This window comes from Trachypithecus francoisi, unplaced genomic scaffold (genome assembly GCF_009764315.1).
Source record: "Trachypithecus francoisi isolate TF-2019V2 unplaced genomic scaffold, Tfra_2.0 Lachesis_group9, whole genome shotgun sequence".
Taxonomy (NCBI): Eukaryota; Metazoa; Chordata; class Mammalia; order Primates; family Cercopithecidae; genus Trachypithecus; species Trachypithecus francoisi.
In genome coordinates, this window is record NW_022681474.1 from 61,507,390 (window position 1) to 61,528,653 (window position 21,264).

Here is a 21,264-nt window from a genome sequence, read left to right on the forward strand (position 1 = left end):
CTCTCAACCAAGATTAGAATAAATGATTGCAGGCCAGGCACAATGGCTTACGCCTATAATCCCAGCACTTTGGGAGGCCAAGGTTGGTGAATCACTTGAGGCCAGGTATTTGAGACCAGCCTGGGCAACATGATGAAACCCCATCTCTACTAAAAATACAAAAATTATCCAGTCCTGGTGGCACATGCCTGTAATCCAGACTACTCGGGAGACTGAGGCAGGAGAATTGCTTGAACCCGGGAGGCAGAGGTTGCAGTGAGCCGAGATCGCACCACTGCCCTCCAGCCTGAGCGACAGAATGAGACTCTACATCAAAAAAAAAAAAAAAAAAAAAAAAAAGAATAAATGATTGGATATCAGTTACCGTTTGATGAAACGGAAGTTTAAGAAGAAGCTAAATGTAAAGCAGATGCAAGTAGAACCTCTCTGGTTAACTATAGAGGCTAGATCCTCTTAGCTGCTGCTGAAGATCAGAGCTTCTCAAAGATCACAGAACAGCACCTTTAGCATCACCTAGAAACTTGTTAGAAATACATATTCTTGGGCCCTGCGTTGACCCTACTAGATCTAAACCTCTATGGGTGGGGCCTAGGAATCTGTATTTTAACAAGCCTTCCAATTCATTCTGAAACAAGTTCAACTTTGAGAATCACTGTTCTAAAGTCTAGACGATCTCTGAGGTCCTTTTTGGTCCTGAAACCCAATACTCACAGTGTATTATTCTACATAAAGCAAGAAACCTATAAATGCTGCTCATTAAGGGATTTAGTAACCAAATTAGAGTTTGAGGAAGACTAATTTTGTGGAGGAAAGGCAAAGAGGAAAAAACGGAAGAAGCAGTACTACCGTTGGCCCTTAAACAACATGGGGGTTGGAGGACCATCCCCCTTCCTCCTTACACACACAATCAGAAATCCCCATGCAGCTTCTGACTTCCCAAAAACTTCTGCACTAATATCCCACTGTTGAACAGAAACCTTACCAATAACATAGACAGTTGGTTAACACACACTCTGTACATTATATGTATTATATGCTCTATTCTTACAGTCATATAAACTAGAAAGAAAATGTTATTAAGAAAATCGTAAACAAGAGAATATACATTTCCCTTTCATTAAATGGAAGTGGATCATCATAAAGATCTTCTCCATTGTCTTCAGATTGAGTAGACAGGGGAGGAGGAGAAAGGAGCGGGGGTAAGTCTTGTCTCAGAGTGGCAGAGGTGGAAGAAACTCTGTGTATCAGTGGACTCTCAGAGTTCAAACCTGTGGTGTTCAAGGGTCAAGTGTAGTTTGAAGGGCTTTAACTTAGTTCAGGTGAGGAAGATGGGGCAACTGGCACCGGGGGATCAGCATCCAGGTGTAAAAGCACCTCAGGAAATCAATTCTTGCCTAACTCTGGGAGGTTATAAAACGAGCTCCCTAGAAAATCTCGAATTGTCTTCTGCAACAATATTACTATTAATGACATTTTCTAAGGTATTTAGTTCATTTTCCTAGATGATCACGTAAATTGAGTCATTCCCTTGTAGCAACATGGCAGAATTATGTTAATCTGCTTATATTGTCTGGCATAATTGACTCAATCCATTCCTACTACATTTCTTGAAGCAGAATTCTTTTGTGATGTGTGATAAATACATTCTTAACTATGTATATTTACACAAAAGGGCTGAAAAGAGTAAAGAGCATGGTGTCAAGCTGAAGAAGAAAACAGCAACTGAATATGGAAATAGTTAACACACATGCACACAGTTCCAACCTGGCACAGCCCTGCCTGAGCTTATCATTCTCCATACCATACCATTAGGAGCAGTGTTTGCCATTTGACTTTGCCTGGGAATGTGGATTCCAAACCAGCATCTTGACATTTACTCTTTAACTAATTATTTAATTCATCAAATTCAATGAGTTCTTACGATGTCCCAGGCATTGTGGTTGGTACAGGAGAACAAAGATCGAAAAGAAAAAATGCCCTCAGAACTCTCCAGTGGAACTGAAAAATAATAATAATAATAAAGGAATACTTGGTACCATATAGCAGAGGTAGGCTAGGGGTGTGCATGGGGTGAGAACCATGGAGCGGTGAGGACCACATCGGTGTGCAGTGGTCAGGAAAGGCTTGAAAGAACCCCTCTTTGAAGTTGGAATATATTTTAAATATATAACAGAGAAGCAGACATATGTCTTTGAGAACTCAGATTGATGAGTTTGTTTCTGGTTTCTGACATAGTATCCACATGCGAGACCTCCAGGTTTCTTTGAGGCTAAATGAGTGTTTCCTACTTGTTAGTTCTAGATGTTTTTTATTGGGAAAAGTGAAAATGATTTGAAATTTATTTTGGTTTCTTTATAAGATTTTAACTTTGGGAACAGTGAATAGGCTGGAATGCATTTCTATGTTATCTATTTAATATGAACAATCATGTTAGGGAAAATGTTTGAAAAAATCTTGTACATTTGGAAACTCAACTACTGAAGGTCATGGGCCAAATTATTGTATATCAAAATGCCATAGCAACTTCAGACAGACAACTTGGCTTGTATTAACGTCTCCTGTAATGAGTGAGCAGGGAATTATTTGGATGACAGGCTGATTACCTTAGAAATGGAATAATTTCCTAAATTATGGGTCACAAGTTGACCTTTTCTTTTCTTTTTATTATTATTTTTTTCATTTTCAAGCAACTGAGATCTTGCTCCATTTTACTGATCATATAAATGAGCTTAAAGTGACTGTAATTCTACTTAGTGTATTAATTTTCATACCAATGCTTATGGTTACCTTAGGAAGAGCTGCTCAGTTGTTTAAAATGTAGCTTGGTCTATGGTTTTAATTATCTGTTTTACAAAACGAGCTTTTTGCATCTTGGAATGCTTTTCTTCTCTTCTCCTATGTATTCTGACCTTGAAGGGTCACTGTATTTGGAAGGGATAGGACCATGATCTCATTCATTGGAATGGTTTGTAATCATTTTAGTTTTAAGGAACCACAAACTCACCTTCAAGCTGTGTGTACAACTGAGCCCATATTAGTTGAAATTGTCATGCTTGTTAGAAATGCCACACACAAAGTGCAGCCAGATGTGTCATATAGAAACATATGTAAGCCAATTACTTTACATACAGAGCAGGATGCTGCAGAAAACTCATCCAAGTAGCCCTTTCAATCCACCTATTTTGAAAATGTTCTCTGTAAGCTCTAGCAGTACAAAATGCACCTGTTCTGGGCCTTTGTTCAAAATAATGTCTGGGCCTGAGGGAGCTGATTTGTGGCACAAAAGGTCTTTAGATGAGCAGAGGCCCAGAAAATTTCCTTAGCTACATAATTGAAGTGAATTCTCTCCCAAGTTGAGCAAGAGAAGAAGAAAAAGCAACTTCTTCCTCACGTAGTGCCAGGTGCAACATAAATAAAGCCGCAAGTTGCTTTAAATCTTTCTTAGGATAATAGAACAATAGGTGAGGTTAGGGTTATTATCACAGAGCTTCGATATGGACAGGACTTAGTGCTGCTTTTAAAAGAACTAAATTGCAGGCTGCAGACATAAGTACAGTATGCCATAAAAACTTTGCAGATACCTGAGTGTTGCCCACAAGGAGACTTGCTGGCTGAGACCATTGATAGATGGGATAATGGAGCCTTTAATAATAGCTGTATTGCTAAATCCTTTCCATCCAAGGTTGGGAGTGACTGAAAGTAGTTTAGTCCTTCAGGTAGAAAATTGATACTCTGCAATGTGAATATCCTCTTCTCCCTCAAGCTTGCTTGTTTCCTAGCTGTCCATCTTTCAACGAATAACAAAATCTTTTTCTCCCTTTTCTTGTTTCAGACTTTAATAGCTCTCCCTGCCCTCTTAGGGCTCTGCCTGCTTTAATTGGCAAGGCAATCACAGCACACAGCCACTCTGCCACTCTGTACCACTAGATTGCTTCCCTGTGCCTGGGGAATTTCAGAAAATGGTGGTTTTCCTTTTGTTTCCATCTTTTTTAAGACTTAAAAAGTATCTGCTGTCATTTTCTCATAGCGGCCTCCATGCCTTGACTCAAAAAATGTTGCCTTAGTTGACAGCCTTGAAATGAGTATAACCCTAGCTCTAGTTGGGTCGAAATCACCTCCCATAGAAATAGACCTAGAGGGCCAGGCACGGTGGCTCATGCCTATAATCCCAGCACTTTGGGAGGCCAAGGTGGGTAGATCACAAGGTCAGGAGTTTGAGACCAGCCTGGCCAACATGGTGAAACCCTGTCTCTACTAAAATTATAAAAATCAGCTGGGCATGGTGGCAGGCGCCTGTAATCCTAGCTACTCAGGAGGCTGAGGCAGGAGAATCGCTTGAACCTGGGAGGCAAAGATTGCAGTGAGCCAAGATCGCTCCATTGCAGTCTAACCTGGCGACAAGAGCAAGACTTCGTCTCAAAATAAAAAAAGAAAAGAAAAGAAATAGACCTGGAGAAAGCCATCTGCAGAGAGGTGCCCGTCGCACATAGAGAGAGCCTCTGTACTGTCGCAAAGTCAACGCTTTCTTCTGCCCTGTGACCTGTCCCTCAGCCAAAGGCTCTGTGACTCATGGCCATGCTATGCTCAGAAGCCTTGGGTGGTGGAAACTCCTGAAGCCACCTTGGGTTGCCATTAGCCCAAATACTGAAGTGCCTCGCTTGTTTTGTAGAGCAAGCTTTTTATTTTCCGTGTTCCTATTGCTTAAGATGGGGGCGAGGATAAAAGCACTGGTGGGAAAGGTGAGGTGAAGACAAATACAATTAAGACAAAAACATTCATTTCCAAAAACTTCATGAGGGAAATGGGTGTGCTTTGCAGTCTTTTTAGCCATTACTCACATCCTTAGTAGCAATTAAGCTTTTCGGCATTCAAGACCCACAAGAGTTCAGTCAATAGTTGTATTAATTATGGGGGGTGCAGGTGGGTGCGGAAGGCTGGGAAGGCAAGATGGATAGATAAAAGTTAACTTTGTTTTGATTAAAAGTTGTACATAAGTCTACTGAAGAAAATAATTACTAATATTAGCACTGGCCACTTTTCAACAGAGTCAACAGTTGACACTCTTTACTTGATTTCATGGCATAAAAATGATTTCTGTTTAATCTTTAAATTGCTACTCTTATCAGAATACAGAATTCCTATTAGGGTCACAGCTCATATGAATTGCTAAAGTAAGCATTGTGAATCTCAAGGGAATGCCATTGGTCTTTTTGTCATCAGCATCATTCTCACCATCATCTTCATCACAGGTTTTCATCCGAAGTGCTTGAATGTTTTGTATTTTATTTTTTGTTTTCTGTATGTGCCCTTGGACATACGAAATTTTGCAGATTTTTATCATTCATAATTTAAGGAGAAAATCTGCTCAAAATGATCCTTTATAAAAATATTACGTGTGTGGATATATATATACACACACAGGTGCACACCCACACATACACACTATTTTCCTTATCTATAGGAAGAAAAATGATAGATTATTTGAAATTATTGAATATTCTATGTAAATGTTAATATAACAATGATTTTATTTTATAAGTGGTAGCACACTTGCATATTAAGCTGTCAAAGTCTTACAGTATTACCTAATTCTAATTAGTACTGAAACTTTGTACTGTGGATATTCATGTTTGTTCTTTACTCTATTGACTGTCTATTAAATATTTTATTTTGTATTTTCATTTTTTTCTATTTTTATTTTGAAGCAATGATTTTATGTAATTAAGAGAAATGCTTAATGACTTAATTCATAAAACACCGTATGAGACCATTACAAGCATGTAATCTCCAGCACTTTGGGAGGCGAAGGTGGGAGGATCACTTGAGATCAGGAGTTCAAGATCAGCCTGGGCAACATAGCAAGATCCTGCCTCTACAAAAATTAAAAAGAAAAAAGATTAACCAGGCATGGTGGTACATACCTGTAGTCCTGGCTACCTAGGAGGACTGTTTGAGCCCAGGAGTTTGAGGCTGCAGTGAGCTATGGTTGCGCCACTGCACTCCAGCCTTGGCAACAGAGCAAGATTCTGACTCTAAAAGAAAAACAAAAAATGTTTTTTAAAAATGTGGAAAATATTTTTTATATTTTACCCTACTAAGTGATACCAACATTGTATTGCTTCCTCAAACTTGAACTATTATCCCTTTATAATCTATGAGAAAGACATGTACTTCGTAGTGCACTTACAAAAACAGCATACATATTTTTCACTAGTGGTTTTAAACATAGGCCATGAAGAGATTCACATATCGTGGCTCTCCAGCATCCTGTGTCGTATATACTCGTGTGTTTACTTCCATCTTACAGTCTCTATTGTTATTATGGCCCTGGCAACCGTGGTTTTTTTTTATTTAAAAGGTCATTGCTTGTAACCAATTTCATCACAGGGTTATTTATAATTTACACTGTTAAAACAGAGCTTCGCCTTGTCCTCTGGTGAATCTCCAGAGTTATTACAATTATGCCTATGCAGGTATTTCCCTATATGGGTGTTACTTTGTCATTGCAGTTGTTGATGATATTTTATTTGAAAAGATACACTTCTCTGTGAGGTTACAAATTACCTCTTTTCTTCACTTTAATTTTGTGCTTGGTCTCGGATACATTATTTTGTTCCTGCCATAGGGATTGAAGCCACAGTGTGTAAAATTCGAGATTGCCATTTTAATACTGTTCATCCAGTTTTTGTTTTTAAGAGGTCTTCATTTAAATTGTGAATTAGAGGGGTAATTTTTTATTCAGGCCAAGTGTCAAACTTTCCAGGATGAACTGACTTAGTTGTTGCTCTGAGCTGGTCATGTATACAATCTTCCTTGAAATATGTGGCCTGTTAGAGTTTTATCTGAAAAATAAGAGTGATTCTCTTTAGTAACCCACCCTTTTGCAAGCTCTGAAAAGAGAAATGGAGTAAAATATTAATGGTGAAGCCAATGTTTATGTTTCCTCCTGGTGATTATGATAGTATGAAATATGTCAGTTTGCTGATCCCAAACTCATTCGTTCCTTTTAAGTTTTCAGACCCCATATGCTGATAATGTCATCATTGGAACATATCCAGATCCAACTAGATACTTGTAGCTGATAAAGTCTGAGGTGAACAGTGTCAGAAAACACATAGCAGAGAAAACAAGTCCTTCAACTTCTTTTTTCTCTGTCAGAAACACATTTTCAGGCCTATGGGAGAAACAACTTAAAAATATACCTGAAGTTTCTACAAGACCTTGCAATTTCCCTTCACATCTCCACAAGCAGCTTGTCACAGAACAGCACGAGCTTAAAACGCTGGTTACTAAATCCTGCTGCAGAATGCCAGATCTTTCAAGACTGGTTGACACATGCATATAGCTTACACTGAGTGAAAAGAAAAGGAAAATGTGGTTCTTTTGAGGGTGTAAAGGAAATGGTGTAGTGTTTTCTCTCTGTCCAGTGGTTTATCTCAAGCTTCCCATTGCTCACCGTGACAAGAAAACAGCTCAGTTTCCTTTTTGGCCAGCCTCATCAAGTGTAATGGAAGAAAATGTCTGTCTCTTTTAATGCAGTTGATGAACAATTGTTTGCATAAGCAGAACTCGCTCAGAGAAGTGTTTTTCTTGCTGAAGGCCTCACTGATGTGTTATTTGAACGGTGTTGTGAAGCGGGTCTCTGAACACACATTTGTTCCAGTGAGTGTGGTTATAAACATCCTCTAGTAGAGACTGGGGTATTGTAAAGCCTAATCTCCTCACACATTATTTTTGTATCGGGATATTTTTAATATGCTCACTAACTAAGCCCATATGCTTTGAAATGTTTGTCCTGTATATTGCTTCATTACTGCTTATCAACAAGTAAGGTTGTGCTGGCTTTGCAGAAAGAGAACAATAGATGATGCTTGATTTCTTTCTGTCCTGGCCAAAGCCAACCATAGAGGCCATTCTTTTGGTAACAAGACTACCTGTTATCTTACAGCTCGCCAAATAAATGCTAAGACTCTGTTGTTCTAGAAAATCATTATCAGGGCAAAGTCTACCATTAGCTTTCAACTCTAAAAGAAAATCAATAACTTGTTTCTAACAGACATTCCTCTCAGACTATGCCTGATGCACAACATCGCATAACAGAGGGGGAACTGAGGGTGGCCAGTACTGAAAAGGATCACTTAAGGGTCCTCCTGCTGATGCTGTGACAAACCATTGAGATGTTTTGTAAATGTAGAGGCATCATTGTCTATTTTGAGCACAGCTACTTTTATTTCAAAAGGCCAGATCTAGAAGGTAAGCTAACCATCAGCAGTGAGAAGCTGAAGCATCCCAGAAGCCTGATCTATACAGTGCAGTATACACGTTCAGTAATCTGATTTCAGTGAGAAGCGCCAATCACCAGATGACTTGCTGACCAAAGTATGGTTTTCTTTTCTTTCTTTTTGTTTTTCCTTTTTTATTTTTTTCTTTTTTTGAGACAGTGTCTTGTACCATCACCTAGGCTGGAGTGCAGTGGCATGGTCATGGCTCACTGCAGCCTCAATCTCCTAGGCTCAAGTGGTCCTCCTGTCTCAATTTCCCAAGTAGCTGGGATCACAGACATGTGTCACTGCACCTGACTAATTTTTAAAATTTTTTCGTAGAGACAGGGTCTCACTGTGGTGCCCAGGCTGGTCTTGAACTCCTGAAATGGAGTGCTAACCAAAGTATTTAGTTAGGAGGATTGAAACTTTCTCTATAGGGGATGATCAACCTAGGTTAAATTACTATTTCCTAATAACTAAGGTAAAATGCATTACCTAATAGCCAATTTAAGTAGCCATTAGCTTTTGGAGTTGTTCTTTTGATAGGCATTTCTGTTCCCTGTTTGGCTGCCATCTGTGGGTTGCAGGAGGCCTGTCAGTACCTAGTTTAAACTAATCTTGGCTTAAAATTTCACTGTCATCCTGTAGTAAAAGGGGAATCAGCTATACTGTATCCTGCTTTAAAATTAAAATATATACCTACCCCCCAAATTTCAGCATGGCCAACTCGCACGTGTGCACTCCTGGACTTTCCCACTTTTGAGAGTTGTAGCAAATTTTTATTTTTTATTTATTTATTTATTTATTTATTTATTGGTATTAACATCTTCTAGTTTTTGGAAGAGCCTCACTCTCATTGTATCTGCTCTGTGTATTCTCAAGAGAGGTAAATGGCATCTTATGTCAGCATTTACCAAGCCTCATTAAAAAGACTAGATGCTGGGTATAGTGGCTTACACCTGTAATCTCAGCACTTCGGGAGGCTGAGGCAGGATTGCTTGAGGCCGGGACAACCTTGGGAGACCCCATCTCTACCAAAAAAAAAAAAATTAGCCAGGCATGATGGCCTGTGTCTGTAGTCCCGGTTACTCCAGAGACTGAGGTGGGAGGACAGGAGTTCAAGGCTGCAGTGAGCCATGATTGTACTACTGTGCACTCCTGCTTGGGTGACAGAGTGAGATCCCATCTCTAAAAAAAATTAAAGAAGAGTAGAAAGTTTGATCTCTTTAATTTAAAGCACATGCCAAAGCCAAAATCACAGTTTAAGAAAATTGAGTGTTTGTGGGCTCATAAGAGCAATTATATGTATGCCACTTTTCTCAAAGAAATGATTTTAAAAAACAAATCGCAGAATTTTCAAAATTTTCAAAGTCAATTCGTAAGAATCCAAACGGAGTCAACCAGTTGTGTTATCTGTGCGGATCGTTCTGGTTAACGATGTGCTTGCATTTTCCTCTTCCAGCCGAACGCACGGCCGGCGGCGCAGAGCGGGCGGCACTCGGTGTCCGTGGAGGTGCAGATGCAGCGGCAGCGGCAGGAGGAGCGCGAAAGCTCCCAGCAGGCCCAGCGCCAGTACAGCTCTCTGCCTCGGTAGGAGGACGCCTGGCTGAGCCTCCTGGCCGAGCCTCCAGATCCACCCCCCTGCCTCGGCCCTTTAGGAATGCGCTCCTTCCCACATCGTTGGGGCCTCTCCAGCTTGCCTCTGGTAGCAATGGAGGAACCAATAAATGTCTGGTGGCTACTGTTCCTTAGCGTGGGGGGCTGTCTTACTGCGAGGCCAGCGGAAATACCAATTGCAGGAGATGCCAGTATTTTCAACCACAAGCTCCCTAAAAAAGTGAAGCGACTGGTGTACTGGCTTCTTAGTATTAGCTCTCCTGCTTCCCGTGTGGACAAGACAGTATCTTCATCTGAAAAATGGGAAGATAACCCTTATTTGGCGTAGCACATAGGGTAATTAGAATCAATGATACTTCATAAATCCAGAGCTCCATAAAAGGATCGGGATATGCCGTGGTTGTGTGGGATCCGTGGTCCCAAACCTCACTCTCTTACTGTCCCATCATCACTGTTGTCACCCATGTTTAACTTTAGAGGGTCTCAGGGATGCTGAGCTTGTTAGCTGGGAACCAAGCAAGCAACCCTTACCTGCCTGCTCCCCAGAGGAGAGGCCTTGACCCAGTTCTCCGACAAAGGATCTCAGGTGACTGAGTGCCAGTACATTGAAATAGTAACTATTTTTCCATCAAAGTATTTCTTCCAGGCATAGTGAGGAATAAAAATATTGAAAAACATTCAGCTTTTTAAACTTCCCAAAACAAGTGACTCCAGTAGCCACATTCTTACAGGCATTTGTTGCTGTATTTCAAAACCAGGGACAAAAATATTTTAAGTAGGAAAAGATTCATTTGCCATGTTGGTATCAGGTAGACTTTTGACTTTGAGCAAAACAGTTTTGGGGAGTTAGGAGACAAATGCTTATTTTGACTGACCAATGTAGATTGATCTTGATCAATTTCTAATAAAGATGAGTCCTGGCCAGGCATGGTGGCTCAGGTCTGTAATCCCAGCACTTTGGGAGGCTGAGGCAGGCAGATCATTTGAGCCCAGGAGTTCAAGACCAGCCTGGGAAACATGGCAAAACGCTGTCTCCATAAAAAACACAAAAATTAGCCAGGCATGGTGACACATGCCTGTAATCTCAGTTCCGTGGGAGGCTGAGATGGGAGGATCACTTGAGCCTGGGAAGCAGAGGTTACAATGAGCCGAGATCACACCACTGCACTCCAGCGTGGGTGACAGAGCAAGACCCTATCTCAAAAAGACGAATTTCTTTACATGTTAATAATCACTATAACAACCACAAGGGACTTCACCACATGGACACAGGTCAGCCAAGGGGACATGGAGTGGATGAGTCTCCATGGGCATGAGTGCCATCTGTTGAAGCAATTTATTCATTCAGTTGTTCTTTTTCAATCCATAAGGCTATGTATAACCCCTTTGAGTACTAAATTATTTTTTGCTTTAAAAAGGAGAATTGCCAGGTTCTTTAGCCTTCTCTAGGTAAGAGTCATTAGAGTTTTGGTCTTTATAGGGCCTTTGATATAATCTTATCTTGTAAGGAAACAGTTCAGAGTAGGTAAATTTCCCCCAGCTCACACAGCTAGTAAGTCGTTTTGCCAGCATTCAAACCTGAACGTGCCCATGTCCTAAACTATGATTTTATAAGGCCTGTTGCTATCAAGGGCTTCTGTTCCCAAATTTTTTGGGACAGAGTCTTGTTCTGTTGCCCAGGCTGGAGTGCAGTGGCATGACCTTGGCTCACTGCAACCTCCGCCTCCCAGACTCAAGCAATTCTCATGCCTTAGCCTCCCAAGTAGCTGGGATTACAGGCGTGCGCCACCTCACCTGGCTAATTTTTGTATCTTTAGTAGAGAAAGGGTTTGCCATGTTGTCCAGGCTGGTTTCGAACCTCTGGCCTCAAGTGATCTGCTCACCTTAGCCCCTCAAAGTGCTGGGATTACAGGTGTGAGCCACCATGCCTGGCCCCAAATTTGGGATATTAACAGGTACAAAGTTCCCCTCAATGCTCTCCTGCCCTTAGCATTTAGAAGGAGGTCACTGTGTGAATCAACCCAGTGAATCAAATGCCTAGGCACTTGAATTAGACATCAAGGTTCGTCTGTGTAAAATCCACCCTCCTCGCTGCACTGCCCTCCTCACCCGCCGCAGCCCAGCCAGTCTGTGTGGCTGCATTCCATCGGAAGGGTGAGCTGACAGCGTGGACCAGTTGGCCCACCTGGCACGGCCCTGCCCGCACGACCACACGGGTGGGCCAGGGCACTTCATAGCTTGTGTGGATGGTGTTGTCAGGGCAGGGGCTGTGTTCTTATTTTTATTGGCCAGTTGTTTGGCTTCATATATTTTGGCCATGCCTGAGAGTGTCTCTAAGGATTGAAGGAGAAACATAGCAAAGTGTGTATAATGAGAGCAATGACGTGGGAGCTGCCAAGGGCTGAGAAAGGGAGGTGAGAGAGACAGCGGTGGGCGGCCAGGAAGGCAGGGCAATTGGAAGTGAGAAGAGGCGCTTGGGTCCCAGTCCTCAGAAGAGGCAAAAGAGAAAGGCAGGTGCTTCCACTGAATTTCTCCTGGTTGCATTCTGAAGTAGCTCATGCATTCCCAGCCGAACCTTTCGTCCTTGCCTTCCCATTCCTCTCCCTTCTTTACTCTCAGCCCTGACACCTCTTCCCTTCTCCGCCTCTCCCTGCGGAAGCGCATGGTAGAAGTATCTATATATACACGCAGAGGAGGGTTGCAGCCGCCACCGCCAGTGCCTCCGCTGTTATTTAGTGTTGCCCTAAATAACTACAGCTTTCCCTCTGGGTTAATTGTAGCTCCCTATTTTTAGTCATTTTATCCTATTTAGATATGAGAAAAGCAGACATCCTCAAAGAGTTATGTAAGTTTGGGCAGCAGAGGCTGGTAGGCTTCTGCCGTATCTTCTTGTCTTCCTTTAGAGAATAATTTATCAATGGGAATCTTCCTGTTTGTGAGGGAGATTAGGAACGCAGAACCCTGCGCGCAGCTCGATGCCTCACAAAGCAGCCCCACTCTGCGGCAGGCTGTGTGCAGAGATCTGAAGCAAGGGAAAGAAAGCAAACAGGAGGTCGGGGGGACTGCAGCCACCTCCATGAGCTTGAGTCAAGTCCAAGTTTCTGACATGTGATATTCTTCAAAGACACTTGACCTCTGCTTTTCGGATATTGACAATTAACAGAGTTTTGTCTAAACAAGTTGGTATGGCATTAGAAACCGAAAAGATTACACACATAAAAATAGTATAGTTACAGAGTGGAGCATAAAATAAAACAAATGGTCTGGGCTTTGTATCAGTTGCGTTAGATAAGGTGGTTTGAATTAGAGACATGTGTATGAGAAACAGTGGTTTATAAATTGTAACTGTAAGTAAGAAACTACAGGCAGAATTCAAGTTCCATTTTGGAATGTCAGTGAGAAACACTGGCCAGGTGGTAACACTAGTTGGCAGGAAAAAGGACCTATGTGGTGGCCCCACACTCAGTTCTCAATCAGAGTAGGATTTTTGTTTGTTTTTCTTTTTCTAAAATAATGTATTTTTTATTATAAATTATAGGCCAGGCGCAATGGCTCACGCCTGTAATCCCAGCACTTTGGAAGGCCAGGGTGGGTGGATCACACGGTCAGGAGATCGAGACTATCCTGGCTAACACGGTGAAACCCCGTCTCTACTAAAAATACAAAACATTAGCCGGGCGTGGTGGCGGGCGCCTGTAGTCCCAGCTACTGGGGAGGCTGAGGCAGGAGAATGGTGTGAACCCAGGAGGCGGAGCTTGCAGTGAGCCAAGATCGTGCCACTGCACTCCAGCCTGGGCAACAGAGCAAGACTCCATCTTAAAAAAAAAAAAAAATATATATATAAATTGACAGTTTGTATAATTTGTGGGGCACAAAGTGATGTTATAATTTATGAATACAACATAAAATAATTGATTAAGCTTAACCAAGTTAGCTAACATATCCATCACCTCAAATATTTACTCTCTCAGCATTGTGAAATGTACAATACTCTGTTATTAACTATACCTACCATGCTGTGCAGTAGAACAAACAGAAAAATTGCTCCTCTGTCACTGAGATCTGTACCCTGTGACATCATCTTTCTTTAATTCCTAAATTGGTTTCTTTCCTTAATATCCAAAAGGCAGCCCCCAAATGTAATAGAGGCGTGAGCAGTCACAGGCACTGGTAGAGAGACGTAAGGTTCTTGGTTTGGTGTTTCCCTTCATTTTCTTTTCCTGCCTCTCCATTTCTTGTTCTCCCCTCCCTCGGCTCCCTGTCTGCCGTGGTCTGACTTCCTCGAAAGCCTTGTATACCTCACCCTCCAAGCTGTGTCTCTGCATCCTCCTGTGTTCTCTCCACAAGCCCCATTTATTATGTCTCCAATCTACTTCCCAACTTCTTAGCCTCACTCCTTCTGTCTTCCTCCATCTGTCTGTGTCCCTGTCACCCTGGTGGCTTAATGGCTTTCCTTAGGCATCAGATTTTTGGTTTGAGTCCTCTCTGTGCTGATGGTCTCCAGGCCATGTTGGAGGTGGTTGTAATCTTTAGGTGATAGTTATTGCCACACTGCGATATGTACTTTGAGTGGATTCAGAAATGTCCAGGGGGCTCATTGCATGCAGGACCAGACAATCCTATGTGTTGGTTATGAAGAAATTCAGCGAAAGGAGATTGATGTTTTGTTGCTGTTGTTATCCATGACCTTAGCCAAGGGCTCACAGTACAGTGGGAAGAACGTGGCCTTCCCTCTGATGTCTGTAGCAGTGTGCTGAATTGCCCTCAATTAGCAAGGGCTCCTTTCTCCTCTGTTGCGTTTCTGTGTCTTGGCATCTCTACTCAATCCCTCCAACCAAGGAAGGGAAAGCTTATTTTAAACAATTTTTGGCCAGGCAGAGTGGCTCATGCCTGTAATCTGAGGACTATGGGAGGCTGAGGTGGGCGGATCACTTGAGTTCAGGAGTTCAAGAACAGCCTGGTCCAACGTGGTAAAATCCCATCTCTACTAACAATACAAAAATTAGCCAGGTATGGTGGTGCGCTCCTGTAATCCCAGATACCCAGGAGGCTGAGGCAGGTGAATCCCTTGAACCCAGGAGGTAGAAGTTGCAGTGAGCCAAGATTACACCAGTGTACTCCACCCTGGGCAAAAGAGTGAGGCTCTGTCTCAAAAACAAAATAATTAAATTAAAAACAACATTATTGTTTGGTCAAAAAGATGCCTCTCTAAATCCAGAGCCTTTTTTTCTTTTTTTCCTCTTTTAGAGATGGGATCTCACTTTGTCACCCAGGCTGCAGTGCAGTGGAGCAATCACGGCTCACTGCAGCCTCAACCTCCTGGGCTCAAGCACTTCTCCCACCTCAGCCACCCAAGTAGCTGGGTACAGGCACCCGTCACCACACCTGGCTGATTTTTTCAAAACATTTTTTGTAGAGGTGGGGTCTCACTATGTTACCCAGGCTGATCTCAAACTCCTGGCCTCAAACAGTCCTCCCACCTCATCCTCCTAAAGTTCTGAGATTACAGGCCTGAGCCACCACACCCAGGCCCAGAGCCTAATCTTTGAAGGCAGAATGACTTTGTCTTCAAACTACTCCTCTGGGACCTGTTAGTCAATCATTTACTGAGTGCAAGTCACTTTTCTAAGCACTTTATGTGTGTTACTTCATTTCTTTCTCCTCACAACGTTTCAAGGTTAGAGATTATGCCTGTTTCACAGGTAAGGTGACTTGAGCCCAGTGAGCGTAACTCTCCCAGAGTCGCACAGCCAGGCAGAGGCAGGCTCAGGATTTGAATCTACGTTGCTCTGAGCCTAAGTCACTCTCCCACCTCGCCCTGCTGCCTGGATGCCTGGTTTCCTAGTGCAGGAAACTCTTATTGTCCATTTCCTTCCCTTGGTCTCTACAATTGGCCCATTTCTCATTCTATCCTTAATCAAGAGCATATAGATACTGCTAACTTCCTTACCAAGGAAGTGTGTGTGTGTGTGTGTGTGTGTGTGTGTCTGTCTGTCTGTCTGTCTGTCTGTCTGTCTTATGTGCATTTTACCCACATATCTTACTTCAGACCTCAGGGCAGTCTGCTTCCTTCTCTCTTTACTGATTAATTTGAAGAAAATTTTAGCTACAAAAAATTCATTCTCCCACATTGTTGTAATTTCCATCCCTAACAAACCTTGAGTGAATTCTCCCTGTTTAAATCTAGAAAGACTGTCTTCCGGGGATGATACAGAATCCACTTAGGGTGCCCAACCTCCATAGCGCGAAACCTGGGGCTCCATGGAGCTGGGGAGGAAGGGAGTTGATGGATCTTAGTAGGCCAGGGATGAAAAAGAGGTGAAATGTCTGCAGGCTATTTCTGATTATCTTCAAACTGATAACTCATAAAGGAATCCCATTTTTGTTGCTGTAATATCAGTCACAAGTTCCTTGTTTTAATTAAAGTTTCATGATTAATGTCAAATCCCTGGTTTCATACCGGCATTTTCCAACAGTCTTGTCTCTGGGCAGATTAATTTATGACTTTTTAAGTGAAGATAATCAGTGCTTTAGGCAAATAAACTATTCCATCACATCTAAGGATTCTTGCCTGGGCTGACTGTACAAATGGTTCAGTCTTCCCTTAAAAGAGACCCAGACAGACATGCTATAGAATGCTCATGCAGTCATCATCATAGCCAGAGGCAATGCTGGACATTACGGTCATTTTCCTTACTGAAAATGTTTCCGACTACATTTTAGGCCATATGGAAAATGGGTGGATTTCCCTCCAAACCATATTGACGCAATTCTGAATGTTCAAAAATGCAAATTGCATCGTTCCTGCAGGAGATGCAGTGGCTTCCCAGACCTTCTTTTCCTTCCATGAGTGTTTTTGTGAACATTCAGCTGTGTTGTGTATGTTGATGGAAAGGGCTGAGCAATACATACTGTCGCCAAATGATTTTCTTATTGATAAATGGAGCAATATATTTTGTTTTATTACTCAATTGTCTCTCCCCCTCTTCCATTTTCAAGGCAAAAAAATTAGGGCATGTCTTCCTTTCTGGCACAGAATTGTTTTACTTCATCATAGCCAATCTTACTGTAAATTCATAAAACCATCTAGAGACTTAATAGTAAATTAAAGATGTTTCAAAACAATAATGTTTCCTGGAAATCATGTGCAACCCGGTTGCAGAAGTGGTAAGAATTTGAATTTTTCATATGACTCTGATTTACTTCCCTATCCTGGGGCGACAGAAAGCAAGTTAAGTAGGTTACCCTGGGCTTTGGTGAAGGTAAATGTATAAGAAAATAGTGCTTACTCTACAGACTTCTGGACTCTCCCTCCAATCTCGATGAGCAAGTATCCTGGAGAGTGTAAGTTGCTGACATACACAACTCGAAAGCCAGAGCTTTAAGGGACTGCCTGTTGCATTTTTTATCATAAAGGAGTCTAGACTTAAATCTTTCATAACCGAACCCACATTGTAATCCATTACATGTACTTCATATTAGCTAGTGCTTCTGGCATTATGGTGGCAGCTGTGTAAAATATTTGCTGTGCTTGTTTAGAATTGAATTGTAATGTTCTAAAGTGAGGAGTTATTCCTACCATGGAAGCTGCCAAACCTCTAATACTTCTCTGCTTTGCCAGTGTGTCTAAATTGCAGGAGATATTGGTACCCTAAGCAGAACAGACACAACCTGCTCAGACACAGGAAGATGACTCTCTTTTTAAGTAGCTGCACAGTCTAGTTCTCTCTCCTGTTTACTCATTGTTAGTTTAGTTGTCTAAGACTGTGCGCTTGCTGAGGACAGTCATTTTTGAATTCTCCAGCCGCCCCTATCACAGTGTCTGGCATGTGATAAGAGAACAGGAATATTTATTGAAACATGAAAATGCATATTCCATCCCATCCTGCCCCCTTTCCTCCCTCTCCCTCCTTCTTCCTACCCTCACACTAACGTTTGGTTTTGCTTTCTAGGCAAAGCAGGAAAAACGCCAGCTCGGTCTCCCAGGACTCTTGGGAGCAGAACTACTCCCCCGGGGAAGGCTTCCAGAGTGCCAAAGAGAACCCCAGGTACTCCAGCTACCAAGGCTCCAGGAACGGCTACCTGGGAGGACACGGCTTCAACGCCAGGGTCATGCTGGAAACTCAGGAGCTCCTTCGCCAGGAACAGAGGCGGAAGGAGCAGCAGATGAAGAAGCAGCCTCCTTCCGAGGGGCCCAGCAACTATGACTCGTATAAGAAAGTCCAGGACCCCAGTTACGCCCCTCCCAAGGGGCCTTTCCGGCAAGATGTCCCGCCCTCCCCTTCTCAGGTTGCCAGGCTGAACAGACTTCAGACTCCTGAGAAAGGGAGGCCCTTCTATTCCTGAGCGCGCAAAGAACAGATGCTTCATGTCACGCAATAAAAGACATTTTCCTATAAAGACTTGTATTTTGGGAGTTTTTTTAAAACCTCGATGGTACCATGGAGTATTTCTGCTGTTGGTATCAGTGCCTTTAAGCGGTATAGGCAAAGAAATGGAAGGCCTTAATGTCTTTGCCACGATGTCTCACGTGTCTGTTTCATGGAAGGATTTCCCACCCTGTGACAATCATCTGTTGGAGGCGTTCACGTGCTGTGCGCCTCTCCACAGTGCCGGGAGTCTCGGCCCGACTCATGCGCTGTCCGCGGCTTGGTTGTAGCGTCCCTGCACCACGTGCGAGACAAATTCACCTGACGCGGAGGATGACCCGCGGCCCTGTTTCTCCCTCTAAGTTCTCTGAGCTGTGAGATGACATCTCAGTCTCTGGAGGAGGAAAAGTGGGCAACATACACCAAAAATTGGGGCTTTCTGGTACTTCACAGCACAGCCATTTGTCATACTTTGTCATCAGTGTGGTTTTCTCTTTCCTTTCTCAGCTCCCTGTGACGGGAGAGTCGGTCATCCTATTACAGAAGCTAAGCCATAGTCCAACATTGTTTGGTTACCATGAGGGTCCTTTTGTAACTGCCTTATAACTCAACATTACCAATAAAGCGATGATCCTAGTCTGCGTTTATACATAGGCTTGTTCGGTACTGTTCCTGACGCGTGGGTTGAGCCACCACAGCTCTGTGTGGGGAACGTGGGAGACGGGAGTGGCTCCTGCCGGGGGAAGCTGGGCGTGCCATTGGCCCGGTGTCTATCAGGAGGGGAGAGCTAAGAAAGAAATTCTCCTAGGAAGAGCTCATGGCCCAGTACATCCCAGTAATTATTTTCATTACTTTTTGTCTGACAGCTTGTCAGGAAGGGCACAGAATAGGACAGAGATAAACCAGACGGTCATTTTGATCTCTCTACGGCTTTTCAAGTCAGAGGCAATTGATGCTTGTGTAATGCATCCACACACTGCATATCTGACTGGAGATGCCACGCTCCTAAGTAATTCTGCCATGAAACATGAAAGACAAAGGAAAAGCCGTTACACATCACAGAGAACATTTTCGGGTCCCACAGCAGCGGTGGCAGGAAGCTCACTCTCGCGTCAGTATTTGAGTGTGTGTGTGGGTCTCGGGGACCTCGATGGCTCCCACCTTCCTTCATCGTTCTGAACATCCTGTATTGTAAACCGTGGCTGGGTTGCCAAAGTGCCTGTGAATTCTGATGTGGAAAAAGCTGGAGGTGAAAGCTCAGCATACCATGTATTCACTTTAAAAACAGAAAAAAAGACGTGTATGGATATGCCTATTTTTTTTTATTGGCACATTGTATTTTTGTGTTGACTTATTTTTAGAAATGATGTGTCCACACACATACCTGTGTCTCTTCTGCACTTCTGTATCATGGTTCTGTTTCTTAATAATGTGCGGCAGTGTCTAAGTGGCGTTACCAGTGTACGCGCAGTGACCTTGGATGACAGTGGCTCTTTCTCACAGCCTCCCCTGAGCTGTGAGAAACAGCTTTCTCTGTACATATGCGGCTCCTAATAAAAGGCATATTTCTTCCTGTTCTTTTGGTGTCTCTGATGTTCCTGGGCAACCTTGCCTAGCTGGGGTTTTTTAAAAGGTATATTAACAGATGTGATTTTTAAAAAATATATTTAGAGAAAGGTGGAAGTTTCCTCACATCTGAGGAAAATGTGCATGAAACGGAGCAGGAGAACCCTGGGGCGAACTCTTGGATGAGGATGGAGAGGGGAGACTCACCTGTCCCTTGGAAAAGATGGTCCCCATTATGACATCATTCTCACTCTTAGTCCATTAAGACAATATACAGTCTTACAGTTGGAAGTCTCAAAGTGGGAAGTTTGCAAACACAGGAGCTGGTGGTTGATTGCGTATTTGAGCACCTGAGGAGAGAGGGGAAGGGGAGACAGAAGAACCTTCAAGAGTCCACTGCAAGGCCCAGGCTGCCTAAAGAAGCCTGAGGAGTTCTGAATTGAAGGAGCCAGTACAGCTCGAACTAAATCAAAAAACTACACAGAAAGCAACATGATATTCCCATGATTGCCCTTTGCACCCTTGGAATCATCCTAGCAAGCCAGATGTTTTGATTGAGTCCTGTGAGCCCAGAGAAAGGTCTAGATTTGAGTCCACTTCCAATACAAACCTGGTTCTTACTTCCCAAATGACAAAGTAAGGTTTTGCTATTTCTTTGAGAGGGATGCCCACAAATATGCGTGTGGTGTTTTGAAGGCATAAAGGGTGTTATGTCCCTAAGTATGTCTTGTGCACAAATATAGGAGATTTGGTCCCCATGCAAATGGCAGGCTTTGTGAGGAACTGTCAAAGATGTCCTCTTGTGGAGCACCTAGCATCAGTGGGTTGTCATAGCAACCCTCATCCTGTCACTACATCCAAATTCTGTCACCTCAAGATTAGGAATGAGGGGTGCGTGGCAAGCCAAGGCAATACCGCCTCCTTGGTTCTTTCAAGCATTCCAGGTGTGGAGTGAAAAGGGAAGATGGACAGGTTTGTTCATTTCCTCCCTGGGCAGGAGGCCCATTGCCAATACCAAAACACATGGCTTATTTGTCTCAACTGACAGCAGACAGCAGAGTAGGAGAGGCAATAATCGCACGGTGGGGACCCAAGGCACAAAGGGACCTGTGGGTTGAAACTGACAGTTTGAGCAGCACTGGGAAGAGAAGTAGGAATGGTCCACAGAGAAGTCAAAATAGGCTCCATGAAGCAATCTTGACTCAGTCGACCAGCCTCCTGGCTTCAGGACCTTTTGCTAAGACTCAAGGGTATCCCCTGGGAGGGTGTGTCCCAAGGAGGAGCTGGCCCAGGTGCTGTCGAGATGGGCACTGGGATCTGCCCAGTTCCCTCAGAAGCCGCAATTGCATGAAAGGAGAGCAAGGGAGACCCTGGAGCCCACTCTCGGATGAGGATGGATGTGGGGGAACTCACCTGTCCTTTGGAAAAGATGGTCTCCACTATGGCAT

At 43.1% G+C, this 21,264-nt stretch overlaps 1 protein-coding gene across 26 annotated transcripts in view; it reads left to right on the forward strand.

Moving 5' to 3' along the window:
- The window catches only part of PARD3 (par-3 family cell polarity regulator), a 725,699-nt gene extending 705,872 nt beyond the window's left edge, over positions 1–19,827 (forward strand). For 13 of the 26 annotated variants that reach the window (XM_033209505.1, XM_033209497.1, XM_033209508.1 and 10 more), the window contains 2 exons: positions 9,727–9,854; positions 17,834–18,894. In XM_033209505.1, the coding sequence (XP_033065396.1) occupies positions 9,727–9,854; positions 17,834–18,227 (522 nt within the window). In that variant the 3' untranslated portion in view covers positions 18,228–18,894. Of the gene's footprint in view, positions 1–9,726; positions 9,855–17,833 lie in introns of all 26 variants that reach the window. The other 13 variants (XM_033209519.1, XM_033209522.1, XM_033209500.1 and 10 more) reach the window with 4 other exon arrangements.
- Positions 19,828–21,264: the final 1,437 nt, after the last annotated feature.